Source organism: Stigmatopora argus, chromosome 8 (genome assembly GCF_051989625.1).
Source record: "Stigmatopora argus isolate UIUO_Sarg chromosome 8, RoL_Sarg_1.0, whole genome shotgun sequence".
Classification (NCBI taxonomy): domain Eukaryota; kingdom Metazoa; phylum Chordata; class Actinopteri; order Syngnathiformes; family Syngnathidae; genus Stigmatopora; species Stigmatopora argus.
In genome coordinates this window covers 1667925-1695844 of record NC_135394.1, presented here as the reverse complement: position 1 = coordinate 1695844, position 27920 = coordinate 1667925, and the positions used below count along the sequence as shown (strand labels likewise).

General features: G+C 40.6%; 2 protein-coding genes across 3 annotated transcripts; both read left to right on the top strand.

Annotated features, from left to right (window-relative positions):
- The first annotated feature begins 537 nt into the window (after positions 1–537).
- LOC144078528 (ankyrin repeat and MYND domain-containing protein 1-like) lies at positions 538–20797 on the top strand. 2 transcript variants are annotated; one of them, XM_077606646.1, is made up of 20 exons: positions 538–1028; positions 1153–1309; positions 2233–2379; positions 2531–2722; positions 2879–2926; positions 4481–4710; positions 4815–5031; positions 5177–5335; positions 5907–6005; positions 7670–7768; positions 8269–8450; positions 8527–8698; positions 8805–8945; positions 9017–9124; positions 9800–9907; positions 16355–16477; positions 16671–16772; positions 19461–19614; positions 19679–19721; positions 19788–20797. In XM_077606646.1, exons 1-20 carry the CDS (start codon positions 907–909, stop codon positions 20080–20082), a joined length of 2898 nt encoding a protein of 965 aa, XP_077462772.1. In that variant the 5' UTR covers positions 538–906; the 3' UTR covers positions 20083–20797. The 2 variants fall into 2 exon arrangements, with proteins under 2 accessions (XP_077462772.1, XP_077462773.1); XM_077606647.1 differs by lacking the exon at positions 16671–16772.
- Positions 20798–21655: 858 nt separating this feature from the next.
- LOC144078529 (E3 ubiquitin-protein ligase RNF14-like) lies at positions 21656–26867 on the top strand. Its single transcript, XM_077606648.1, has 7 exons — positions 21656–21889; positions 23178–23308; positions 23378–23959; positions 24038–24116; positions 25131–25334; positions 26362–26528; positions 26616–26867. The coding sequence occupies exons 1-7, from the start codon at positions 21742–21744 to the stop codon at positions 26679–26681; spliced, it is 1377 nt and encodes a 458-aa protein (XP_077462774.1). The 5' UTR covers positions 21656–21741; the 3' UTR covers positions 26682–26867.
- Positions 26868–27920: the final 1053 nt, after the last annotated feature.

The window sequence follows — 27920 nt, the reverse complement described above, 5'->3', positions numbered from 1 at the left end:
ATGGCCCAGTAATACTAACAATTGTAATCGTTGTGTCTACATTTTCACTTTTAATTTCAATTAAAACCACCATACCTACGGCCAATGTGGGTGCAATCAGCCTACCATGCATGTTTTAGGGATGTGGTTGGAAACTGGAGGACCTGGAGAAAACCCACACAGGCACGAGGAAAAAATGCAAACTCCACATAGGAGGGCCAGGTTTTTTTTTTAGGTTTTAACATTATGGCCGATGGGGCGGCCCGAACGTTTGAGTGTTTAGCGCGCGCGTTGGCCTCACAGTGGGGGTCCTGGGTTTGAATCCAGGTTGGTATAGCTGTGTGGCGTTTGCATGCTCTCCCCGGGCCTATGTGGGATTTCTCCGGGTACTCTGGTTTCCTCCCACATTCCGAAGACATGCGTGGTAGGCTGATTGGACACTAAATTGCCCCTAGGTATGAGTGTGACCGTGAATGGTTGTTTGTCTCCTTGTGTCCTGCGATTGGCTGGCCACCAATTCAGGGTGTCCCCCCGCCTCTGGCCCGAAGTCAGCTGGGATGGGCTCGAGCACCCCCCACGACCCTAGTGAGGATAAAGCGGATCAGAAAATGGGATGATATGAGAGACATTATGACAGATTCTCACGTAAAAATATTGAAGAGCATTTTTAATTACATGACATGGAACAAGAAAATGTGCATGCAAAGACGTAAATGATGGTAATTGGATGCAATAGGTCATCAAATTGTCACTTGAGTCTGTCAACTATGTTTTTCCTGTAGGTTTTTTTATGTCCACCAGATGTCAGTATTCAGCAACGCAGTGTCAACACAGTCAAAGCAGTATCACTGTCGAAACGATGCCTCATAAACCCATCACTAGTCTTAAGGGTCAACATTTTAATAGCTGTCCACTGACACGCTGTTTATGGATTTTAATGGCACATCCGAGAAAAACAAATGTTCGGGCGCGAATGGTGTACGTCATTTTGTGACGCACTTTGATGATGTTTCTCTAAATTGTCATTCAGAGCAATGCATCATTAATCCGTGAGTTGAGCACGTGGGGAGGGGCAACACTTACTCGCGTCAATATTCTCAAGTACAATGAAATTTGCCTGGGGGTGTTCAGACAGTTATTTTTGTTAATTGAAGTTTCTATTTAAATGTCAAGCCGCCCAAATAGTCCACGGAGTCCGGTCAGAGAAATATGTCAGGAGAAACGACAAGGATTTGCTGTTCAGGAGTTTCTCGACGGCTCAAGATACGAGGGAGAGTTTGTGGATGGCCTTAAACAGGGCAAGGGAAAGTATACTTGGAAAAATGGGGAGGTAAGACTTTTTTTCTCTGTCCACTCACCCATAGCGTACATAAAACTGTGAAATTTGATAGCAATGTAGCTGTATTATTAGTGGCCCTTTTAGCCCCATCGGTATCCAAACTACTATCTGCTGTCGATTTTTTTTAGACTAGCACCAAATCTACATTTTGTTGCATTTCTTTTAAAAAAGTGCTTCCCGTCAAAACCCCATATTCATTCATTTTCTGAACCGCTTTAGGGTCGCGGGGGGTGCTGGAGCCTATCCCAGCTGACTGCACGCCAGAGGCGGGGGACACCCTTAATAGGTGGCCAGCCAATCGCAGGGCACAAGGAGACGGACAACCATGCACACTCACACTCATACCTCGGGCCAATTTAGGGTCTTCAACCAGCCTACTATGCATGTCTTTGCAACGTTGGAGGAAACTGGAGTACCCGGAGAAAACCCACGTAAGGGGAGAACATTCCAATCTCCAAACAGGAAGGTCTGACCCTGGGATTGAACCCTCTCGGAACTGTTAGACAGGTGGGCTAACGCCTCCCGCCCGACATGCCAATGAGTCAATAATTAAAAATATATACATTTTAAAAACCTAATCTTTGTTTTTTTCCCCTCATTCTGATTCTGTTTTACAAATGAAAGCTGGAAGAAGTCAAGTTGGCCCCTGCATTCTTAGTTATTTAAACAAAACAGCCCTCGGAGGAAAAGTTTAGAGAATACTGTGCCTAACCTTTAAACTTTCATGCATGTATGCACTATTATGAAAATAAATTCGAAAACTTTTTTCATTTTTTTTTCATAAGCATGATCAGAAATCAACACCTAACTGTCCACTGTAGTGACTATCCTCAAAAGGGTAAAAACAAAATGATAAACAACCGCAATATCTGAAGAAATCCCTTAGTAAGTCTAGTAATTTGTCTGTTGTTTAGTTCTACGAAGGCTCTTTTTACAAAGACTACAGACATGGTGATGGAATGTACTATTGGCCATCAGACAATAAATTCTATGGGAAATTCTACCTCAACTGGAGAGAAGGATATGGTAAACACATTTTCCCTGATGGAGCCATATTTAAGGTAACATTCATTAAAAAATTACACCCACCCATTGTCTGTAGCACGTAATCTTCATGAGGTCGCTGGGCTATGTGAGCCTCGCTGCTGTCTATGGGCATTTAGCAGGATAATGAAAGCAATTGTAGCACTAAATAATTGTTTTGCTCTTCAGGGTTTGTACCATGCCGACCAGAGGTTTGGTCCCGGTGTGTTTAGTGTGCCATATGGATGTCAGGATGTGGGTATTTGGCATGGAAAGCATCTGATTCAACTGTGCAATACTGTGGAAGGTAGCTTCCGCCTAAAAGAGTTTACTGACTATTCTGTTGACTTGGAGCAAACTACCATTTTAAATTTGAGTGAGGTGAGTAATTTAACTGCTTAAAATCAGTTTTACACTGGTCCTGGTATTCATTCTTATTTAATAGTATTACAGTTCATACAGCCTTAATCTTTTAATATTTACAATCACGTTATCATCAAGACTTATTGTAAATGTCTACTCTTTACTTCTTACCAGACTCCACAAAGAGTTCTCTCCGAGGGATACACCAAGACATATTCAGGGGTTAAGTATTTTGATAAATACGAACTGAATTCACTGACCTACTGTATTTTCTCGCATATAAGCCGCCTTTGCGTATAAGTCGCACCATCAAAACTGCCTTAAAACCGTTGAATTTTACAATTTCTCGCATATAAGCCGCCCCTTGATTCACAATTTTCACCTCCATATTCATGGTTTTAATAGGGAGTACAAATGTGTTACTTTGAAGGGAAAATCTTAAGAAAAATCCTTGCACGTGGTACTTCTGAGATATTGTATGAATCAAAAGCACATTATTAGGGTCAGTATCATAAGGAAGTTAGTAATTCATCCAGTAATGGTTGTTTTGTTACTGCAATACAGAAAATAACCAACAAATAGTAAATGTTACTTTGCCGACATCCACTGGTCATTATATAGCAATGATGAACAAATAATCAATAGAAATAGATAAATAAGTGGTCAACATAATAAATAGGCTAGATATCCTCCTGACTACCGGGGAAAAAATGTTGTCCAATCACATTTATTTTGAAATTCCCCAATCTAGGTGAACAAATTGGAATATTGCAGAAGACATTTGGTATCTTTGGAACGAAAGCTCTGAATGTCCTCTATGGAGCTCAAAAGTTAATGCGATTAGATGCACTGGGCTGGAGATATTTAGGTTTACAAATGTTCTCTACAGAGGACAAATTTGAGCAACTGTCTCATTAGTCAAAGGCAGCTTTGCTAAAGCTTGAGAAGAGCAGAAATAATAATATTTTTATGTTTGTCCTTCTGCAGGTACAAGCATGTGTGAATCCCACTTCTGACAGCATTTTTTTTTCTAAGGGGTGGTGGGGTACCGTCAGCGCATCACTTTCGCAAATTGTGTATACAAACTTTTCCAATAAGTGAGGGGTGGGGCCTTTCTGTTAAATTCTCACTCACTAGAGACTGCTTTGGACAGGGATTTATACACCTTTGTTATTGGAACATTCTAGTTGATGGCAGCGTTGCCTAAGCTTAAGAACGGGAGAAATAAATGTTTTGGTTTGGTGCGTCATTTTGCAGTTAGGAACAAAAGTCTTTATCCATGGTGGCTGAGAAGTGTCAGCCAAAATATCCAGTCTAAAGGCTTTGCAGAAAAAAAGCCATGACGGCAAATTGGCCAAAGCACGGATGCAATTAGATCCAATACAAATACTCACGACACGCAATCCAATTGCCACAGGTTTTTTTATTTTGTTTGTTACACGTTACATTTATTTGAGTTTTTGTGAGAAATCTGTAACAAATTAAAAAACTTGCTGTGGCATATAATACTGCCCTCCCAGTTCAAATGGATTGGAAATCTTTGCTGTGAATGGCAGCCGATGAGTTAATCAAGAGACTGGTGGGAACAACACTTTATTGCCGCGTGTCAGGAAGCACACAAACCATACATTTCTGTACTTTCACCCACAACACATGTCCTCCTGTCGCTTACTTTATAGTTTAGTTTTCAGTTTAACTTGTGAAGAAAGATCACAAAAGCAAAAATGTCATGTTTGCTTTTGTACAGTGTTTATTAAAGTTTACATTCTTGTTTAGGTAGACGGAGATGATCGTTTGCAGCTCTATGACGACATTTCTATTCTTCCCTCTGGGATTGAGAATTATTCTACTGATATTGATCAACTACCGTTGCTCCCACATGTTAGAAGAGAATTCGACAAGCATTTTTTTGGCCAGCTGTGGGAACCTGATTCCCACCCAGATGAAGATCCACCTTCTGTTCAGCGCTTACCAGCTAAAATGTTGGCTCATATTCACAGACACAGGTTACAAACAACAAAAATGATACCAAATATGTACAAATCGAAAAGTGGTTGAAAACCATCCTCAAATGACTGGTATTATATTGTTGTTTCTTGTTGTTTTTCAGACAACAGGCTGAAATATTGGACTGGCCTGTTGCCAACGTACTTTCTTGTAAAAGAGACTTTTTTGGGCCAAAGGGGCCATTGGAAGTCGCATCTGAGCTGCTAATCCATCAAGCTTCCATAGGAGAGCGACAGAGTGTTTTACAGATTATCCTAGAAGGCTGTGTCCACCCTGACGTGGCAGACTCTCAAGGGCACACTGCACTTATTGCTGCCACGGTAAAGCATGTTCTCGTGTCATTATGATACATGTTATGATTTTATGCTGTTAGATTTATTGAATTTGTCACTTAAAATCCATTTTATTTTCAATTGTCAACATTTTGGCCTGATTCACTGTATTTTTTTGGTTGTTGTTTTTCAGATCAACTGCCATAATGATGTGATTAACCTGTTACTAGATATGGGAGCTTATATTGACAGGCTGAATTCTGAGGGCATGTCTTGTTTGTCAGTGTGTCATGTCCTTTACTATCCAATCCAGTGTTTGTGCACATTTTCTGGACCTCCAGAAGATACAGAGGTAAGATATGGCCATGTTCACAGTGGCTATCATAGTACCAGCATCCAAAAACTTGGATAATTTAATACATTTACACAAATCACTATTTTTTTTAACACATGGACTTTTTATTTTTGTAAATCACTGTTATCTAATTGTTAAAAAATGCTAATCACATTAATTTAAAAACATTTGGTTTTTCGAGATTTGCTAGAAAATAATTGAGAGAACGGGCTCGTTTATTATTATTATTATTATTATTATTTTGGGGTATAGAAACAAAATGAATATATAAGAATGATTTTATAGCCATTGAGTGTTACATTACAAAGCCTATAGAAAAGTTTTATGAAATATGCTACCATTACCAAAATGAAGTGTCATATCTCAATATTTATTTTTCCTTTTTAAGGAGTTCCTTTAATTCCAGCTCCCTAGTGCTTTTTATGTTCTTCTTACTGATTGTGCGCCTCATGTTAAATTAAAAAATGCTGAGACTACTGTGACTGGCGTGGCAACAACATAAGCTGTAGTCAAATAGCCCATTTGTGTGTACATTTTACCCATTACATGTTTTATCATTACTCCTCAGGATATCGTTGAAGAGCTCCCTAAAAAGGAGTTCACTCTTACAAATGATGCTAATGGAGGCAACCAGGACAACATGCTATTTTTGAAGGATTCGAATCAGGTGATAATTGACCTGTAAATACTAGCCATTGTGCAGTAAAATGAATAACTAAGTATAGAAGTAGACACAATTAGGATCTTATTGTCCCTGATTGAATACATTTTTACTCAGTGCTTTTTATTTTTTTGTCATTGATTGTGCACCACATGCTAGTTTCCAAAATGCTGAGACTATTGTGTCTGACGTGGCAATAACAAAAGCTGTACTCAAATAGCCTATACAGTGGTACCTCTAAATATGAGCTTAATTCGTTCCGGGACTGAGCTCGTATGTCGATCTTCTCGTAACTCGAACGAACATTTACCATTGAAATGAACTAAAAACAAATTAATTCGTTCCAACCCTCTGAAAAAACACCAAAAATAGGATATTGGATTGGAAAAAATGTTTTATTCCTTCTAATTCGCCATTTATTAACAAAGTAACACATAACTAGTGGTTTAATAGTAATAAAATGTGTTTAATAGAACTAAAATTAGACGGATTTCACCGACAGGAAAGACGCACAGAGAGGGCGGGGGAACTTTCCACGACAACGCACTCGTAACCGAACAAACAAATTTAAATTATCTTGGATTAATATATACAGACACACTCAAACATACGTTTAATGTAACTTTACACAAAACTGAATTCTAATTTTGTTTTACATTTTTATACCTTCTGGCCGGGTTAGCTGTTTGCCAAGCCTCCACCCTCACGTTTGCTATCGATGGGCTGTTTGCTGTTGTATTCCCTTCAAAATATTCCGAAAATGATGCACAAAATGTCCTCACAATAGGATAACGCACGACCACTTGCCAACAAGAAATAGTCTTGAATGAGCGATCGCGGGAGCTAACAGGCTAAGTAAGGAATAACACTGAAAAAATGCAACAGCTCAGCCTACCCACGAATTGATTGTGGGTAATGAAGTTTAAAGTTATCCAATCCAAAAAAGGTGCCATTGGCTATCGGTGTACTTACTTCATTACCCAGAAAGCCCTCTTTTTGCCCGCACATGCGCGTTGTGCATTTTCTGGTCCATGTGTAGGAGAAACTCATGTGAAGAAACCGCCCAGTGCTCGTAGATATCTGTTATACACGAAAGAGAGGCGGCATAAAAGACCGTGCGCTACAATGATAAACAGCCTCTCATGTCATGGCCACCTGGCTTTCTCGCCTCTCAACATTTTTCTCGTATCTAGAGCTAATTATTTGCTCGAATTTTTCCTCGTATCTCGAGCATCTCGTAGGTAGAGCTGCTCGTATGTAGAGGTACCACTGTAACTGCTTTAGAGACACATAAAATTTGCGTGTACAATTTACACCAGAAGTACGCAATACGTCAAACGCGAGTTACCAGTCATTTGCTAAGGTACTATTGGTAGATCGCACGACAGTAAGATTTGATCCAGTAAAAAAATACAATAACATTCTATTTGAGACTTGAGCTGGGAAACAGCGCCATCGCGAGTCCAAGCATGATTACTACGTGCCTACACTACTTTGGGTCCTTACTGGCATCAGGTATATATATCATCAGCATACCTAAATTCTGAGCTTTGTCATTGGCCTGGAAAAAAGGGTAAATCACCCAAACTGGCTCCTTAAAAAGTACATCTTTCGGCAAAAAAGTGTGCACCCTTGTTTTACAAATTACATGTTTAATCATTACTCCACAGGAAATCGTTGAAGAGCTCCCTGAAGAGGAGTTCACTAGTACAAATGATTCTAACGGAGAGAACCAGGAGACCGGGCAATTTTTGAAAGAATCGAATCAGGTGACAATTGACCTGTAAATACTAGCCAATGTGAAATAAAATGAATAACTAGATAGGTGTAGAATGGGCGACCCAGTGGAGCGAGTGGTTGGCGCGCCGGCCTCACAGCTCTGGGGTCCTGGCTTCAAATGCAGGTCACGTCCCACCTATGTGGAGTTTGCATGTTCTACCTGGGCCTGCGTGGGTTTCCTCCGGGTAGTCCAGTTTCCCCCCACATTCCAAAAACATGCATGGTAGGCTGATTGGACACTCAAAATTGGCCCTAGGTATGGGTGTGAGTGTGCATGGTTGTCCGTCTCCTTGTGTCCTGCGATCGGTTGGCCACCGATTCAGGGTGTCCCCCGCCTCTGGGATAGGCTCCAGCACCCCCCGCGACCCTGGTGAGGATAAAGCGGTTCAGAAAATGAGATGAGACTAAGTGTAGAAGTGCACACAATTAGGATCTTATTGTCCCTGATTGAATAGAATTTTGCTAACCAAACTCTTTCTTGTGTTTGCAGCTGGACAATGAATTTATCTGGCGGGAACAATACTTTTCTTCTTCTTGCTCCATGTACAGCTACAACATAGAAGTCTCAGAAAAGCTCCTGCAAGTCGCAGCTGAAGCTCTGAGTCACACTGGGTTTCCTCAGTATTCTGAGACTGAGGAGACGGTTCGCAAAATAGCGGCAAAAAAATTCTTGTAAGTCTGTTGGAAATCTCGTCCCATTTTCTTTTCCCCTCCTTTGTACTTTGGCTGTTTTTACTTTCGCCATTAGGCACCGTTTTCGTTTGTCCACACTGAATCTGTTATTGGATCGGGGAGCTAACCCTAATATATCCAAAGTCCCCTTACCTGTCCTCTTTCTGGCCATTATGGCGAGAGATCCTGAAACGGTCAGGAGACTTTTACTGAGTGGAGCTCACACTGATATTGCTCTCTCACTTAAGGTAGCATTTACTTTACTTTTAATGATTTGGGTTTTTTTATATCTGTTTTTTTTGAAAAAACAACTAAAAATCCTCAGTTAATTTAACACCAATTCTTTTATTGTAGAGGAAAGGCCATTATGCTCTGCATGTGGCTGCAACACTGCCAGGCCCAGAAAGTCCCAAAATCATAGAAATGCTGCTGCATGCTTTGTCTGACCCAGATGCACGAGCATCTGACCAGAATGAGATCTATGAACTAGACAAGGTGGCGTGTATGATCTAGTTTGGTCAAAGTTAAATTGCTACAAAAACTCATCATTTATGATTGTTTTGCAGGTTTCCATAATAATCAGAAAATCATGCAGGATACCTTGGGAGCCAAATCCCCTTGAAGGAGGCCGAACTGCTCTGCATATAGTCTGCCAAAGAGAAACTGATCACTTGGTGAGAAACTACAGTAGAGCAATGCCACAATGAGCACTGCTATAACCTCAAATATAGTGGGGCTTTTTGATAGAAAAACAGAAAGAATTGTGGAATGTATTTGTGGGAGGAAAACAAAGGTAATCAGGGTTTATGCTTTAAATAAAACACTACAATCTACGTCAGACATTTGATTCCCTAAAGTGAAATGTTTACCAAGCTTTGTGAACACACCATGCCATTGGACAGCAAGTCCATACTGATTCTTCGGTTTCCATAGGATAATCACGAATGATCAGCCAATAATCTTTGAATACTAATTTAAGGACAAAGTGGAAAATTGTTGTGCTGCTCACTCTGTCTTTGAAATAGTTGTTCATAACTTGATCAAGTTGATGTTTTTTAAATCTCTGACGTCACCATATCACAGAAGCGTATCACTACCAAAAATAGTTTTATTGATGATGCTAAATATTGCAAACACCAATATCATAAAAGTCCTGATCTGATCTGTAAAATAAGCTACTAATCAAGCCTTTCAGATTTCATTATTAATTATGAATATCAGATAATCTGAAAAGTGAAGGCTTAATTTTGAAGAATTTCCATGCGCAAATATCTTCCAATTTTGGAATGACCTGTAACTGAACAGCAAAAAAAGTGATTTGGATGTATTGTGTGCTTGTTTTAATACAGAACGCATGCAAAGCAGTCTCGCTCTTGCTCTCTCACAGAGCCAGAACAGATCTCCTGTGGAGTGGACATTCACCACTTTCCTTGGCTATATCAAGTGGCAATGAAATGGTAAATATCTTGACATGCATTATTTAAAGGGGCCATATGTACCTATTGTTAGACGTATAGTTTTAGCCCCTAACCATAATTCCTTAACTCAGTCTATCCCGTCCAACAATTTGTGCGTGTTCAGCATCGAAGGAAGAGAGCAGGGTATGCGCGTTACTCCACAGATGATTTATTCAAGATATTGATCCTTACAGAGCTCCGGGTCCCTTTCCCAAATATAAAACCAGCTGAGCGTCGCCCTGCTTCAGTGGAGGATGAAAGAGACTAAAGTCCAAACCCGCGTTTGCCCAATTATAGTATAACACAGATGAATATTCATTCGCTGAGTTTAATGATATGTGGACTGTCCCACGACGTTCTGCGGGGTGTCCTCTCCTAGAATCTGCTTGTCCTTGAATCCACATCTGGCATGGTCGCCCTCTCCAAAGGAATTCCTTTGTGTCTGGTATCATCTGGACCATCGCCCTCTCCGCGGGGATCCCTTTGTCCCTGATTTCATCTGGACCACTCATCACTTGGGACCACTTATCACCTGGACCACACCTTAAAGCAGAAACTCAAACAAAAGACCTTTTGTTCATTGTGATTGAGTTGAGAACAATAGTTTTAATCCTACTGTGGTACTATATCAAAATGAAACAGCTACCATAAATGAAGGAGTAAAATATGTCATATTCTTCATTCCCTCTCTTGGTCTCCCAAAAGAGACCATACCGACAAACGACACACAAGTTAGTAAGAAAAACTAAGAAGCACTACGTTAGTATAAGAAAAGAAACAAAGAAGCATCACATTAGTGTATCCATGAACACATGCTCGGCGGTGGTTGCAGAGGGATCAGTTTGTAGCAATTGAGTATACCGACCTTTCGGATCTGGTCCCACTGCCCTATCGATCAAACGAATAACCAGAGTACGAGCCATGGGGATGAGGCAACATCCACAAAGACTAAGTAAAGTCGTGAAAACAACAACAGATATGAAGACATTCCCCATCAAACCTTTCCAGGTACCGAACTGATCCATCCATCGGTCCCAGAGTGAGTCACCCACACCTGAATGGTCTGCCATCTTATTAGTCAGGGTTCGGAGGCCTTCCAATGCCAAATTAGAAGACCTCTGAATCCTGCTGAGACCCATCCAGGCGGGTGTTGCTCTCTTGTTGCGATGCAAAATATCCTTCAGGTTTGAAGGCAATTGTACTGCAGCTGTGAGATTCACTGGGGAAACAGAAACTGGAAGCAACAAAGACACCAAAGAGCACACACCAGAAGCATTTGTGGGTAATCTATCATACAACTTATTGCTTCCACACCATAACCAGGAGTTCCGCTCGGGATAAGGGGTGTGGTACCGGAAAAGACATATTTAATACACAACAATCAGACGGAATGCTTCCCAATGATTTTCCAATCCCCTTTAATTTGAGACAGGTAAAATTTTGTTGTGCTACTGCTTTATCAAAAATTTGTTTCTCTTTATCCTTTTGGGCAAGTGGGAATATCGAATCGTACTTAGAACAATTAAATTTCGGGTTATTGTTTTTTAGAAGGTCCACAATACATTCATTTTCGACTGGGGCCGAAACAATACGGAGTACGGGTCGAGCACCCATACACGAGGCAATCATCTTGGGTTTTGCTGGCAGCTTGCTCTGCCATTAACAGCCAATTGTTAGATCCTGCCGTAATACCTGTAATCATTCTAAACCAATTTAGGGGACACGATTGACGGAGTCACCTTGCCAGTTTTCGCCTGAGTAGACTAGGTTTACACATCCCCACTGGCCACCATGGATCGGTATCCGAGGACCACACACAGGGTTAGGAAGCTAGTGGTGTCTCATCTGTTGGAGATTGCGGTGTCATTGGAGCCACATCCGTCTGATTGAAGATCGCCAAACAGGAGTATGACATACACGTGGAGCGCTCCTTCAAAAAATAACAAGAGAAAAATTAAAACAATAATAAGCCAAAACATCCTGTACACCACTTCCCTCTCTTGGACTGGGATAAGCCCAGTCCAGAACAGGAACTATGTCCAGGAACTATGTGTCATGTTTAGATGTATGTGACCTGTCCCCGGGAGAATCAAAGGCCGCCTTTGGAGGATCCTGTGGTGAAGTGTGTGGTTATGGGTTACATGGATCAACGGCTCCAATTTGGAAATAATTAAACCACTTCTGTCCCTTATGTTCAAGTTGAACCGCCTTTGATGTACGAGCAGACACTTTGAAAGTACACCTGTCCACCTGGGCTCCGACCACTTCCTGGATAGAACTTGAGAAAAATGTGGGTTGAGACTGGGTGATCACGTGCAGCTGCAGCCACCTCCTTTATCTGTGAAGAAATACTAGATACCAGAGAATGCAATTGAGACCAATATGCTGCATTTGAGAGATCGGGTAATAGAACCTCTTCATATGGGGTGATGGAGGAACTAGGACCGGGCATCAGCCGGCCCGTAAGTAATTCAAATGGGGCAAAATTTTTGGTTTTGTTTATGGTTTGACGAATCGAGAGTAGAGCCAATGGGAGGGCTTGAACCCACGACCTTTTGGTGCCGTACATTATTTTGCCAATTTCTCTTTCCTGTAATTACACCAATTAACTAATCATACTAAAAATAGGAAAAGTGCAAAAAGCAAACCAGGCTGCCTTCTCCTCAGGAAAACAGCTTTCCCGTTCTCTGCAATAGCCACACTCATATCCTGGGTTGCTCTCCATGTTTCCTGTTGAAAAGCACAATCTCCCTCTGCCAACCCAAATTTAATGTGTTTCTTTAAAGTTCTTTCTTTTATGCAGACATATGATTAGCCTCATCCTCCAGTTCCAATCGTGTAGTGAATAATGGCATCTGGTACATTCCACCAAATTGGATTTCCATATTTTTTCATTTGACTAAACATTTTTCCATAATTTTCATCAAAAATTGATTTCAAATTTCTAAATCATTTTCCACCTTGATATCTGATTGATTATATCTTGATGGTCGGCCAATTAGAAACACAAAAAGACAAACAAACAACCATTCATTTACACTCAGTGGTCTGCAATTTTTTAGACATATTCTCATAGTCATTCATTCTTACGACTCACGCTAAAGCATATTTCATCTGTTGATGGGCAAAACAAGATACATGTCCCGTGCACTTGAACATGTATTGTTTATTCCATCACAGAGAAATCATGCCTATCCTAAATTAATTATTTTATCTAAACTTGTCAGGTACAATTTACCTAATAATTTGGATCCATGCCATCTCTGCATTGTTTTCTCCATGTTTGACATCATTAATAATTTGGATGATTCTTAATACTTAAGTCTAAATCGCAAATCACTCTCATATGGCTAAAATATCTATGAGGATAGCTAAATTCCTATTCTGCTCCAGCTTGTGTTTATTTAAAATAAGAGACATTTTTGTAGCTCCTTCTTACCACAATTAAATTTAGAGAAACTAACCTTCCACTTAGCAATTTCCTAATTTAAATTTCAGTGTTTAATAGAGGACCCATAATTTGTCACTAATATATCCCAATTGGGCGACCCCCCTCTTTTTGTTTGTCGGGTGAGGGGTGTGCGCATCTGTGAAGGGGTGCTGGCGATGACCATCGGACCGAGTCGGCGAGCCTCATGACCAGGAGACAGAGCCAAAGCCTTTCAACTGCCAGGGTGCTCCAAGAACCCTCTGAAAATGGTCTTAATAGACTAAATCATCCTCCATGTCACAAAACAACGTACAATGAAAATCATCCATGGGTGGATGGTAGGGCCGGAGCCAGTCAATGAATGATTTCCACCGGTGATCTACAGACAACAGTCCCCCAGTGGCCGGAGTTTCAGGCTCAAGACGTGACCTATAGATTGTCCACCACTGTCCACATGTTCATATTGGTTGTGAACACGGAATCTTTGCACCATTTGGTAAAGTCACCTCTATTGTGTGAAGGATCCCCTGGTCCGTAAGAATCATCTCCGCCGTGGTAATATTGTCCAGGTGACTGGGCCGGCTGCTGTGGGCCGCCATGGTCTGCCAGTGCCTCGTCCTCCCCCACGCGTAGGCCGCTGTTGCTGTAGTGGGCCATACTGCTGTGCTTGGGGTTGCCATGGGAACAGTTGTTGCGGTTGCCGTTGTTGACTGGGGCAATCACATCTCCAGTGTCCAATACCGCCACATATAAAAAAGTTGCCTTGTTGGCCCTGTCCCGAGTACCTTCTTCCCCGGCCACCAGAGAAACCACGCCAGCGACCACCGTATCGACCATGTAACTGACCATCTCGGGCCCCACCACATTCCTGGTAATTTGGAAAGTTGGAGTTCCAACACAGTAGAGATCAAAGGTTCCGGAACACCCTCGACAATAGCCGCTATATGGCCCGTCTCGTGTCAAGCGCACAACTCTGTCCACTTCATCAACGCCAGGAGCCTCCTCCGCCATGAACTTCCTCCCCTCACCAGAGGAGGGGGGGACTTATTTGGTGCAATATCTCTAAGTACCATATATCACTATATCACGCCTCCACCTAATCACCTCCCTCCGCTTTTTTTATTTTTTATTTTTTATTTTTTAGTTCTGCCTTAGCTGTGATGTCATGCTCCTTTTTTCAACGCTACGGACAAACGCTTTTGACCTGTACAATGTAAATTTCCTTCCAACATACAAAATTATTTCTCCAACTCACATTTAATTTAGCTTGTCTTTGAAAACCTGTGCCTCTACATTTCCATACAAACTCATCAATTCATTCCATTCCATTCTCATTCAGCATCTTTCTCCCCATTCCTCTCAAAACGCACACACACACGCACGCACACGCACACACACACACATGCACACACACACACACACACACACACTCCATTCTATCCCAAGCCCTCTCAACATTCCTTCTAACACACACACATTTTCAACCTCTCCTCGCATTTTTACCAACGCAGTCATCACAAATCACCGGTTAAATTTAGAATTTGAGTATATTCAATTCTCGGAATCAAGAAATTTAGAATTTTATTAGGATCGATCTAAGAATAAAACCTCTGTGGACCCAGTCGTTTCCCTGCCGAAGACTTATTTTAATACGACCGTTTAGGAATCCCCGATTCCTTTATTTCAATCACAGTAATGTTCCCTGAACAAATACTTTAAATATCACGCCCCCGGCGCGCTTCGAAGTCCTGGACTTCGGCGGGGTGTCCCTGACGACCCCTAAAAAATGTTCCCCGAACAAATACCTTAAGAATCCCAGATTCTTTACCTACTACAGGTATCCTGAAATCCCTGATTTCAATATAATCACGACAATGTTCCTCGAACAAATACTCGGACTATATAAGTGAAATTTCTACTGCGACTTCTCAGTAATTTAAACAATCCAATAGCAGAATTTTGACATTATAGAAACAGGAATTCTGCTCACCTTTAGTTGATTTCAGGCCTGCTTTAAGAAGTCGCCGAAGAAGTTTCCGGACAGTCCCGGACTGCCAACCTGTGTAGTCTCAAGTTCGCCGACTTGACCAATAATCCCGTCCCAGACGTTATTAACCATTTAACACGTCCCAGACGTGAGTCGTATTTCTGTCGGACCCCTATTTGTCTACGCAGCCTCTCTCCCCCCCGACTCACGGACAGGGTCGCCAAAATTGTTAGACGTATAGTTTTAGCCCCTAACCATAATTCCTTAACTCAGTCTATCCCGTCCAACAATTTGTGCGTGTTCAGCATCGAAGGAAGAGAGCAGGGTATGCGCGTTACTCCACAGATGATTTATTCAAGATATTGATCCTTACAGAGCTCCGGGTCCCTTTCCCAAATATAAAACCAGCTGAGCGTCGCCCTGCTTCAGTGGAGGATGAAAGAGACTAAAGTCCAAACCCGCGTTTGCCCAATTATAGTATAACACAGATGAATATTCATTCGCTGAGTTTAATGATATGTGGACTGTCCCACGACGTTCTGCGGGGTGTCCTCTCCTAGAATCTGCTTGTCCTTGAATCCACATCTGGCATGGTCGCCCTCTCCAAAGGAATTCCTTTGTGTCTGGTATCATCTGGACCATCGCCCTCTCCGCGGGGATCCCTTTGTCCCTGATTTCATCTGGACCACTCATCACTTGGGACCACTTATCACCTGGACCACACCTTAAAGCAGAAACTCAAACAAAAGACCTTTTGTTCATTGTGATTGAGTTGAGAACAATAGTTTTAATCCTACTGTGGTACTATATCAAAATGAAACAGCTACCATAAATGAAGGAGTAAAATATGTCATATTCTTCACTATATACTTACGAATGGCTCTAGGTACTAAATTTTCATATGCAAATGAGTGACTCGAGATACAAAAAAGATCCAAATTACGAAATCCACCCAAAAGTACCGTATTTTCACGACTATAAGGCACACCTTTATCGATACACCCAGTATGACTTTTGTTTCTCTGTGTAGGCAGTGAAGGAGCTGTTACAAGGAGGTGCAGATCCCAACATTCCATTAGGTCCCGGAGTTGGAAATGCTCTCTGTGCCCTCAGTAACTTCAGCTACAACTTGGATGACAAAAGAGAAACACTGGTATAGTTAACCACACACCATTTCCCTAAAAGTAGGCCATCGATCATGCCCATTTTATGGGGAAATTGCAATAAGTTCTTATACTTTTCCACAATATAAAAAGATTCAGTCAAAAAGACCACATTGTTTCATTAAACACCATTTTCTGTCTCACTGTATTTTTTATCCATTTTTTGTATAATCTGTGACATAGTTGGACATGTTAGAAAAGGCTGGTGCTGACATGTTGATGCCAGTTCAGATTGGTGATACCAAGGGAACTGCAGTTGACTATGCACACTTCTCTTTCAACCAAGTAAGACAATTGCATGCATAAATAACATTTATTGAAATGTGGTTAACTCCTCTGATTTAAAAAAAAAAAACATTAGACCAGTGGTCTGTTTTACAAGGAAAAATTAATACACAAATCCCTCTGTAATTCCCTTGTGTTTTAAATAAAAAAACATACCGTATTTTCTCACATATAAGCCGTATTTGTAACTCAAAAAATGATGACTGAATCAAGGATAGGGCAGCTCGGTGGTGCGAGCGGTTAGCACATCGGCCCCACAGCTCTGGGATCCTGGGTTCAAATCCAGGCCATGTCTACCAGTTAGGAGTTTGCATGTTCTTATGCCTGCTTGCCTGCGAGTGTTTCCTCTGGGTATTCTGGTTTTCTCCCACAATCCAAAAACATGCAGGGTAGGCTGATTGGACACTCTAAATTGCCCCTAGGTATGAGTGTGTGTGCATGGTTGTTCGTCTCCTTGTGCCCAGCGATTGGCTGGCCACCCGCCGCTGGCCTGGAGTCAGCTGGGATAGGCTCCAGCACCCCCCACGACCCTAATGAGGATAAAGTGGTTCAGAAAATGAGATGAGATGAATCAAGTGTACAGCTTATATGCACACAGGACTTACAACGTTGCTATACACTTTTTCACTAGTAGATGTTGGCAAATTAACATTTACTACTTGTTGGTTAATTTCTGTTTTGCAGTAAGAAAGCAACCGTTACTGGATAAATTACTAACTTCCTTATGATTTTGACCCTAATAATGTGCATGTGATTCATAGTGTATCATCAATATGACGTGCAATGATTTTTCTAATGATTTTCCCTTCAAAGTAACACATTTGTACTCCCCTATTAAAGCCATGAATATGAAGGTGAAAATTGGGAATCAGGGGGCATCATATACGGGTGGCCGGATGATTTGCCTAAAGACGTTTCGCCGACAGACGTTTGACAGATGGACAGGTCACCGAATGGACGTTCCACCGAACGGTCATTCGGCCGAACGGCGGAGGTTTCTCCCAAACGGGATTCGCGCGCTCGCCCCGCCCCCGGATCGTGTGTACAAGTTTTTCAACCTCGGCCCGTGGGCCATATACGGCCCGTTAGGGTTTTTAATCCGGCCCGCCGCCGGCGTTGTCCAAATTATAGTAAAAATCAATGATTCATTTCCCTTTGCCGCTCATCACTCTCAATTTATTAGTCTCCCGTCAATGGCAGCCCGGGAATAAGCACTCTTGGGCGGGCATGTCAGCCCGGGAATAAGCACTCTTGGGCGGGCAGATGTAGCAGAACTGAGCCGTGAAATGACAGCAATCAGATTAAATACATCCTAAAACAGCATTTAATGATCAAATACAAATACTGGAGCTCTTTGGACATTAGAACCGAGCCCAGGGAAGTGAATTCCTCGGTAAAATGTCGCGATGATGTCGCGATAAGGCAAAAAAACGTCTATATACGACCATTCGCCAAACGGGTCAAAATGCTCTCAAATTCGGTCAAATCCAGCCGAAAACAGCGTTTAATGATTAAATACAAATACAATACTAGTATTGTATTTTATACTAGTATTTTATTTAAAAGAAGACAAAGGAAATTCACATATTCTTCGTCGTTTTCCTTTTTTTTTTGCTTGGTATTCCCATAGGTATCGTGTATACAGACTAGATATCCGATGCGCGTTGTAAGGCAAAGGAGCTAGACGTCGTCGCTTGTCGGCCATTTTATGAACAGGGCCATTCGCCAAACGGCTCAAAATGCTCTCAAATTCGGTCAAATCCAGCCGAAAACAGCGCTTAATGATTAAATACAAATACTAGTATTTGTATATACAATACTAGTATTTGTATTTAATCATTAAACGCATTTTGAGCCGTTTGGCGAATGGTCGTATATAGACGTTTTTTGCCTTATCGTGACTTCATCGCGACATTTTACCAATGAATTCACTTCCCTGGGCTCGGTTCTAATGTCCAAAGAGCTCCAGTATTTGTATTTGATCATTAAATGCTGTTTTAGGATGTATTTAACCTGATTGCTGTCATTTCACGGCTCGGTTCTGCTACATCTGCCCGCCCAAGAGTGCTTATTCCCGGGCTGCCATTGACGGTAGACTAATAAATTGAGAGTGGTGAGCGGCAAAGGGAAATGAATCATTGATTTTTACTATAATTTGGACAACGCCGGCGGCGGGCTGGATTAAAAATCCTAACGGGCCGTATATGGCCCATGGGCCGAGGTTGAAGAACTTGTACACACACGATCCGGGGGCGGGGCGAGCGCGCGAATCCCGTTTGGGAGAAACCTCCGCCGTTCGGCCGAATGACCGTTCGGTGGAACGTCCATTCGGCGATCTGTCAAACGTCCGTCGGCGAAACGTCTTTAGGCGAATCATCCGAGTACCTCATATACGTGAGAAATTGTAAAATTCAACGAATTTAAGGCAATTTTAAGAGTGCGGCATATGCGAGAAAATACGGTACCTTTCTCTCATAGTCTGCCTGTGTTTCACACTAATTGTGTGGGAAAACAATTTATATATCAAACATTGTATAATTGTCTAAACATATGGCAAACATCTGATTTAAAAGCATGGAATTGACAAATGATCCCATGCATTTACTGTTTATGTATATCTATTTTTGTTTCGCTTTTTGTATGACAACTATCCAGTATCTAATTAGTGTTTGAATTACTGCCATCTAGGACTCGCATATCGCCAAAACGCCCTTTCATAGGCTCAACATGGAGGAGAGAGAAACATTCAAAGCACGTCGTAACCTGCTTAGCTTAATGGGAGATCTCCTTAGATGCAAGGCCGTTGAGAAAGAGATTGAGATAGAAAAACTTGTCCAAAATAGTAAGTACATATCATTTTCATAAATGTGTCGACTCCTGCCTTTCACTAGCGACTTTGCTCATAGGTGAAGAAGCTACTTCCAGTGACGGCAAACCTCCTATAACATGGTAAGTCATAATTGTCTCATTCATTAAACAGGGTAGGTATCTCTAACTGACTCTTTTCCTTTTCAGGATACCATTTAGATTCTGTTACCATTGTGGCCGCTCAGCATCTGTGACACTAAATGCTTGCACTCGCTGTCACAGAGTTCTCTTCTGCTCAACGAATTGTAAATTAAAATCATGGAATAAGGGACACAAGGAAGAGTGTATCCAGGCAGTGGCTGAACAAATCAAGCAGGAGGAGAAGAGAATGACCTGGCGCTCTAAACTAGACAAAGAATGGCCTGCAGGCTTTATACGACATGCAGGGCTTTTTAATATGGCCCGCCGAACTTGTCCAACTAAAAAGAAAAAATCAAAATAACTCAATCATTTCATCTCGTGAATGCAATGCTGCATATTCCCAATAAATGGTGCATCCACATTTGATGGACTTGATCTGACAGAATCCAGTGTACAAGTCTGGCAACGCAGTCATTTATTATGCTGCGTTCACACCAAACTTTATCTATCACGCAAAATCACATTGCTAGCGCTACGCATCATCATCAAAAGCAATTTTGTGTTCACACAGACCTTACGTCGCCAAAAGTTGAAGTCGGTGCAACCCAAACAACATTTGGTTCACAATGTAAAGAAAATATTAAATTGAATTGAATCCTATTATTGTTATTATACAAGTATAATGAGATTTCAGGTTTCACCACAAAGTGCACAAATAACAACATACAAACAAAAATAATAACAATGGATACTTTGATCTCATTATTTAACTTTTTTATCCTAATATTACAGTCATACCTCTACTTGAATGTCTCCAGCCGCAAATGTTTCAGGTTACGGAAGCAAATGAGTGTCTCGAGATACAAAAAAAATCCAAGTTACAAAATCCCCCAAAAATTAAAAACACAAACTGAAAGTCTTCACGGGTCGTATGATCGCCCATTTTGATGACGTTTGTTTGTTGCACTATTGAAACATTAAAAGTTGTCAAAGGCAATCAATCGTCTTTGAAAGTTTTTTCTCTCTAAATGTTCGTCAACCAGCACTGCAGAAGAGCAGGTTAAAACCAAGCAGGTAAAAACTAGTAGCAACTAATACAATTTAATTTGTGTATTAAAATGGTTAAATAAGCAATTTCATAATCACACTTTGGTGTTTTGTAGATGTTTAAAGCCACAGAGATGGTGGAATCTGTCAAAATTGATGAGAAGACCAAAGAAGGTAAAGCAGTAGTTGTGGATGGGGTAAGACTGTGTTTCAGGTTATTTATTATGTAATGTGTACTAAAGGTACTCATTTCTTATCTTGCTTCTCTTCAGGGTTCACCCAAGTTTGCCAAATCAACGCTAAAGTGCCCTGGGATTGGCTGGCCACCAATTTAGGGTGAGATAGGCTCCAGCACCCCCTGGGGTGTGAGAATAAGTGGGTCCGAAAATGAATGAATGATCTCAATAACATTGATCTCAACGTTTGCCCAACAATAAATAAATCATAAGCAGCCTGGTGGTTGAGTGGTTAGCGCATCGGCCTCACAGTGGGGTCTTGGGTTCAAATCCAGGTCGGTCCATCTGTGTGGAGTTGGCATGTTCTCTCTGGGCCTGTGTGGGTTTTCTCCAGGTACTCCGGTTTGCTCGCACATTTCAAAGACATGCATGGTAGGCTGTTTGGACACTCTAAAAGTCTAAAGTGTCCCTAGGTATGAGTCTGAATGGTTGTTTTTCTCCCTGTGATTGGCTGGCCACCATTTCAGGGTGTCCTCCGCCTCTGTCCCGAAGTCAGCTGGGATAGGCTCCAGCACCCCTGCGACCCTAGTGAGGATAAAGCAGTTCAGAAAATGAGATGAGATGAGAAATCAATACAATATTCACTTGCTGTATGCCGACAGAGTTGCTCCGGTGCCTTGATTGTTACATCATACGGATGAGTCACGAGTGGGACAAACAAACTCCAACCAGGAAACACAACATTGAACGAGAGGAGCAGCAAGTGAAAGGTGCTGTCGGACATGTAAATTGCGGCAATGGACTTGGAGGAGCAAGAAAATGAACTGCTTGCTCTGCTCAGTATCTTTGGGCCGGAGGAGTTCATTCGCCACGAATCTAATTCAGCAGGAGAGCTAAGAGTTCCGGTACTACTGCCCTCGGGATACAAGGTGGCACTCAGGGAAGGTAAACGCATTGTTTTGTTTCTTGTTACTTTCTTATACTAACTAGATTGTAGTATTAAATATAGTTTTCAAAAATAAATTGTAAGTGGTTCCCAACTTTTGAAAATTGTTTAGTTTGAGGTAGTACATATAAAGTTTTATTTTATATATAAGGTGGCTCGGTGGGGTGAGTGGTTCGCGCATCAGCCTCACAGTGGGGGTCCTGGGTTCAAATCCAGGTAGGTCCAACTGTGTGGAGTTTGCATGTTCTACCCAGGCCTTATTGAATATGGGTAGTCAACTGTTGAAAAACATCGCCATCTTGCGTCCAAGCAGGATTACCACATGCCTTAGTGGAGGTTTCCCCCTATTGATCAACAAAATAATGACCTGCAAGCAGCCATGCGTGTTTTTCACAAACTCTTCAAAATCTTTCCAACGTTTGAATGACACAGTCAAACATTTGCACACTGCAATATATAATTTTGTATTATTATTTTTCCTTAATATTTAATCGAATGCCACCTGATGGTGTAGTGGTTCACTCAGTCGACTGCGGAGTGGGCAAGCAGTGAATTGATTCGTGTTTGGTGGTGGTATGGTTGTGTGTGTGTTGTCTCTCTGCGTGCCCTATGGCTGACCTGCGGCCAGTCTAGTGTTTTGGGGATGTGGGAAGAAACCGGAGTACCCAGAGAAAATCCATGCAAACCCAGGGAGAATATGCAAAATCCACAGTGAGGGTCGACCTGGGATCAACCTTCGACCCTAGAACCGTGAGGCTGACGTGCTAACCACTTGTTTAGAATATAGAGTTGATAATATAGTTAGCCATTCCAACAAAAACGCTTACCATATTTTCTTGCATATAAGCCGCATTTGTAACACAAAAAATGATGACTGAATCAAGTGTATGGCTTATAAGGGCACAGGATTTACAGCGTTGCTATACTCTTTTTCACCAGTAGATGTCGGCATTACTATGTGGTTATTTTCTGTTTTGCAGTAAGAAAACAACCATTACTGGATGAATTACTAACCTTACATTGACCCTAATAATGTGCTTTTGATTCATACAGTATCTCAGAAATACCACTTGTGATGATTTTAAAAAAAGATTTTACCTTCAAAGTAATACATTTGTACTCCCTATTTAAACCATGAATATGGACGTGAAAATTGTGAATCAGGGGGTGGCTCATACGTGAGAAATTGTAAAATTCAAGAAATTGAAGGCAATTTTAACAGTGCGGCTTATACGCGGGGCGTCTTATATGCAAGACATTACGGTAATAATAATTGTTCTTTCAAAGGTGACACATTAAAGCAGTATGAAATATCATTTCTTCCAACACTGCATCTGACATTTGAACTCCCCGAGAATTATCCCTCCTCCTCTCCACCTGACTTCACTCTCTGTTGCAGCTGGCTGACTCAAAAGCAGGTAATCTGTGCAACACGTGAACATTTATAAGCATTTTTTGAACATGTATTTGACACATTTTATCCCCAGCTTGCAGATCTTGGAACTCATCTCATTGATCTCTACGGTGCTACCGGAGGTGATGTTGTGCTCTTTTCTTGGGTGCAATTTCTAAGGGAAGATACTATCAGATTCCTGAACATCACTTCACTGCTAGAACTGTCAAATGACCCCCGCACCTCATTCAATAGCCAAGGAACAGTGGATGTGGCCCCTTCAAAGCAGGAAAACAGTCAGACCACTCTATCTTCCAAATCATCTCTCCCTCCCTCTTCTGTCCTTCTCAGTGATGACAAAAACAAAACACAAGACACTTTAAAGGAACACAATCCTTTCTCTGGCCTCTCATTGACTCCAACACAAATTCTCCTGTCTCAGATACTGATCCATGATGCAGCACAGACACAGAAAGTTTTTCAAAGCACACTTTATGACTGCGCTGTCTGTTTTATAAGTTACCTGGGTTCAGAATGTACCAAAATACAGGAATGCGGTCATGTCTTCTGCCGGGCCTGTCTTGCCGAGTACTGCAAGGTCCAGATAACAGAGGGAAATGTTCGTGGTGTCACCTGTGCTCAGGAAGGCTGTACAACTTTACCTTCACAAGCACAAGTACGATTAGGGTACAAATGGGGTTTGAAGTGGGTTAAGTCTCGCTATCATTGATTTTATTTTGCTTTGATTTGGAAGGTGCAGACCCTAGTAGGAGATGAACTGTTTGAACGCTATGACCGTCTTCTTTTGCAGTCCACCCTGGATCATATGTCAGGTAACATACACGATGTGGGCATTGAGATGAATGTCAATTTGAATTACCGTATTTTATCGCATATAAGCCGCACCATTAAAATTGCCTTAAAATCGTTTAATTTTACAATTTCTCGCGTATGAGACGCCTCCTGGTTCACAATTTTCACCTCCATATTCATGGTTTAATAGGGAGTATAAATGTGTTACTTTGAAGGAAAAATCTTACAAAAAATCATCGCATTCGGTATTTCTGAGATACCGTATGAATCAAAAGCGCATGATTAGGGTCAATATCTTAAGGAAGTTAAGATGTTTGTCTTTGTGAATACAAAATATCAAATTATTCTATTTGAAAGAAGAAATAAGTCTATCTTGATGAGAACCTGATGCTTAATGACAGAAATTACAATTTTCTTGCCAGGTTAAGATGTTGTGGCGGCCATATTGTTTCTAATTTCGAAATGGCTTGATTTTTTCAATGGTTCAAATTACTGCAATAGTTGTCACTTTCGAACAAGAAAAAAAAGATGTCTTTTTTTCCTTGAATTTCATCCGCCGCATTGTCTTCCGTTATGGCGTTTCGTCTTTGTCACCTTGCAGTTTCGTGCATGTCAAGTCTAATTTATGCGCATATAAGCCGTACCCTGAATTCAGTCATATTTTTTTAGCGATAAATACAGCTTATATGCGAGAAAATATGGTCATTTGTATTATTCATTCATATTTGCATACCTTTGCAAACTGTCACTTGGCCTTGGGCCTCCATAAAATTTTCCCATTTGTTTTCCTAAATAATCACTAAATTAATAATTTTTAAATTGTGTTTTTTTTATATGGAAGAGGACATGCCAAATGTGTTGTTGGGTCCTGCATGTGATGATTTTTAGGAAATATAGAAATTACAAGCTGCAGATAAAAAAGTATTTTAAAAAAGCCATTTTGATTTATTTGTGTTGATTGTATTGATTCCAAGTCTTGTGTTTTCAGCCAGTAGTACATTAGCTTTATAGGTGTCATGTGATTCTCCTTTCAGATGTAATATACTGTCCACGCATCTCCTGTGCATCTCCAGTAATTATAGAGAAGGACAGCAACTTGGCCCTTTGCACCATTTGTGAATTTGCCTTCTGCATTTCCTGCAAAAAGACTTACCACAGAACCAATGACTGCAAAGTGCTGAAAAACAACCTGGAAAAAGATTCAGATCAAGGCTTGATAGACCTGCCTCGCTCACTTGGTATGTTAATGAGATTGCAGTTAGTTACTATATACAAGGGTCGTGTCAGTATTTATAATTTAATTACATAAAATATGTGGTATTTTAATATTATATAACATTCTGGTACAAAAAAAATATTTAAGAAGACTGGCAACAATCTTTTTCATTAACAATTTATGATTTTGAAATTTTCAGGTTACGATTTTTTTTTTATATGTAAATGAGTGACTCCACGCTACGAAATCCCCCCAAAAGTTAATCCGTTTCATTATCCGTTATTTTATTTTGAAAATATCGTCTCGGATGCATTGATTTTCACTTTAGAACATTGCTACCTTCTACTGGGCTCATTTTATCTCATATAATGACAATAAAAGCATTCAATTTAATTCAATTGGCTGTTTCACAGCAACCACTATCCATGTTTCAAGGTTCTCTCTTGCATACTTGTCCACCTCGGCTAAATGCTCCTCTCATTAATGATTGCGATTCCCCTATTAACCGATTAAAAGCCGTGCAAATGCAATGCAGCACACATTTTCACGCACACAAAAGTCTAAAATGTACTACATAGTGGTCGGCTTTCAGCCCTGGTAGAACGGGCTCTTGCTGCTATCTGGCGGACAAACACGGGTATTATGTCTCCCATTATAACGGGCGCGGGGGGAACTATTTCAGCAGCACAGGGCACATTTTCATGTGCTTTATTCATTTTAAGACATTAATAAATAATTTCCTTAAATTTTTTTCGCATTTTTGTGTTTTCTCACTCAAAATTGGGACATTTTGACTAATTTTAAAGGGTTTAGTTGGTAGTTGTGTGAGGACCGTGGAACAAATTAGAGAATTTACATATAAAGTACACTTCTACTTATGAAATTTTCAAGTTACAAAAAAAGTTCTGGAACCAATTAATTTCGTAAGTAGAGGTATACATGATTAGTGTGATTAATGTCGAAAGGCTTACAGGCTGGTGAGGGTATATTTTGAGTACATGACACCACCTAGCATGGCTCAGGCTCTTCACAGATTTTGTGTGTTTTAGAGGGTATGAAGGCTCTATGGGATGACTATGTAAAGGGCAGTAAACAGAGACGGCGCCTGCTACAGAGCAGGTATGGTAATCGGTTTCCCACCATTGAAGACTACCTCAATGAGGACTGGATGTCGCTCAATACTAAAAACTGTCCACACTGCTTCTCCAGGATAGAGGTATGTTTACATTTTAACCCATAAAGAAACAAGTTAAAATAATTCAAATCTATTTTTATGGCAATTTTTCACTGTTATGTGTTGCAGAAAAATGGCGGGTGCAACACTGTCACATGTTCTCAGTGTAGTCGAAGTTTCTACTGGTTATCCTGACCATACTTCCAGACAAGGTATCTCAACGCTTCCAGTGCAGTGCATGTTACTCTTATTAGCAATGATGAACACCAGCCACGAATGGATGGAAGGCTTTTGCTGGACCTCTCCTGAAGTACTTTTAGGACACTCGTTGTTCAACAGTTGCTCAAACCTGATAATAGATATATTCTGTTTAGACCGACATGTGTAATTTCATTATTTTGTTTTAATGTATGTAATCTAAATCATTTTGCTTATTTAACTTCAAGGGCAAATCCAGTAGTCTATAAATAGTAGTTTATGCTGTCAGGAGACACCTTCCCTGATGTTACAGTAATCCCTCGAATATCGCGGCTTCACCATATCTCAGATTTTTTTCTGGGGATTTTTTTTGTATTAATTTTTTTTTATTAAGTTAATTAAAATGTGAAAATCCACGCTGAAAATCGCAAGCGGAAGCCACTCCCCTGTTCTCCGCTTACTACTAGGACTCAGCACTGAAGTAAAAAAATAAAAATGAAATATATATAAATCAAATAAAAACGTATGACAGAAATACGACAGGACAGGCTCGACTTTCAGCATTAGCTTCGATGGCCATAGAAAAGAAGGAAGAAAGGAGGATGGATATTGTGTACAGTTAAAAATGATTTTTGGTGAGTAAAATATGACTATATTCCTAAATAATATTTCAATTGTGTGGGGTTATTATTGATTATTTTTATGTGGCGCAGCTGTAGCTGCAGTAGAGGTTTTATAGCCATAAAATAGTTTTTGCTGAAGGCGTCACTAGGAAATGCACAGACCGCCACTGATATATATATATATATATATATATATATATATATATATATATATATATATATATATATATATGTGTGTGTATATATATATATATATATATATATATATATATATATATATATATATATATATATATATATAAAAAATAGGGATGACCCTACTTCGCGGTTTTTCATTTATTGCGGCTATGTCTGGTCCACATTAACTGCAATAATCGAGGGATTAAAGTAATGAGAAAAAAAAACATTTCTACTTTTTGCTCTCCATGTGTTGTTTCATGATTGTGTTCTAAAATTTGTTTGTAATAGTGGGAATGGGTGATAATGCCAGTCACAATCTGTCTAAGATGTCTGGCTTTTTTTTGGCACCATGACACACAGCAATCAACTTGAGAGGGTGCATCCCAGGTAGATAAAGACTCAATATTTTTTCTCTTTTAAATGTATTTTTTTC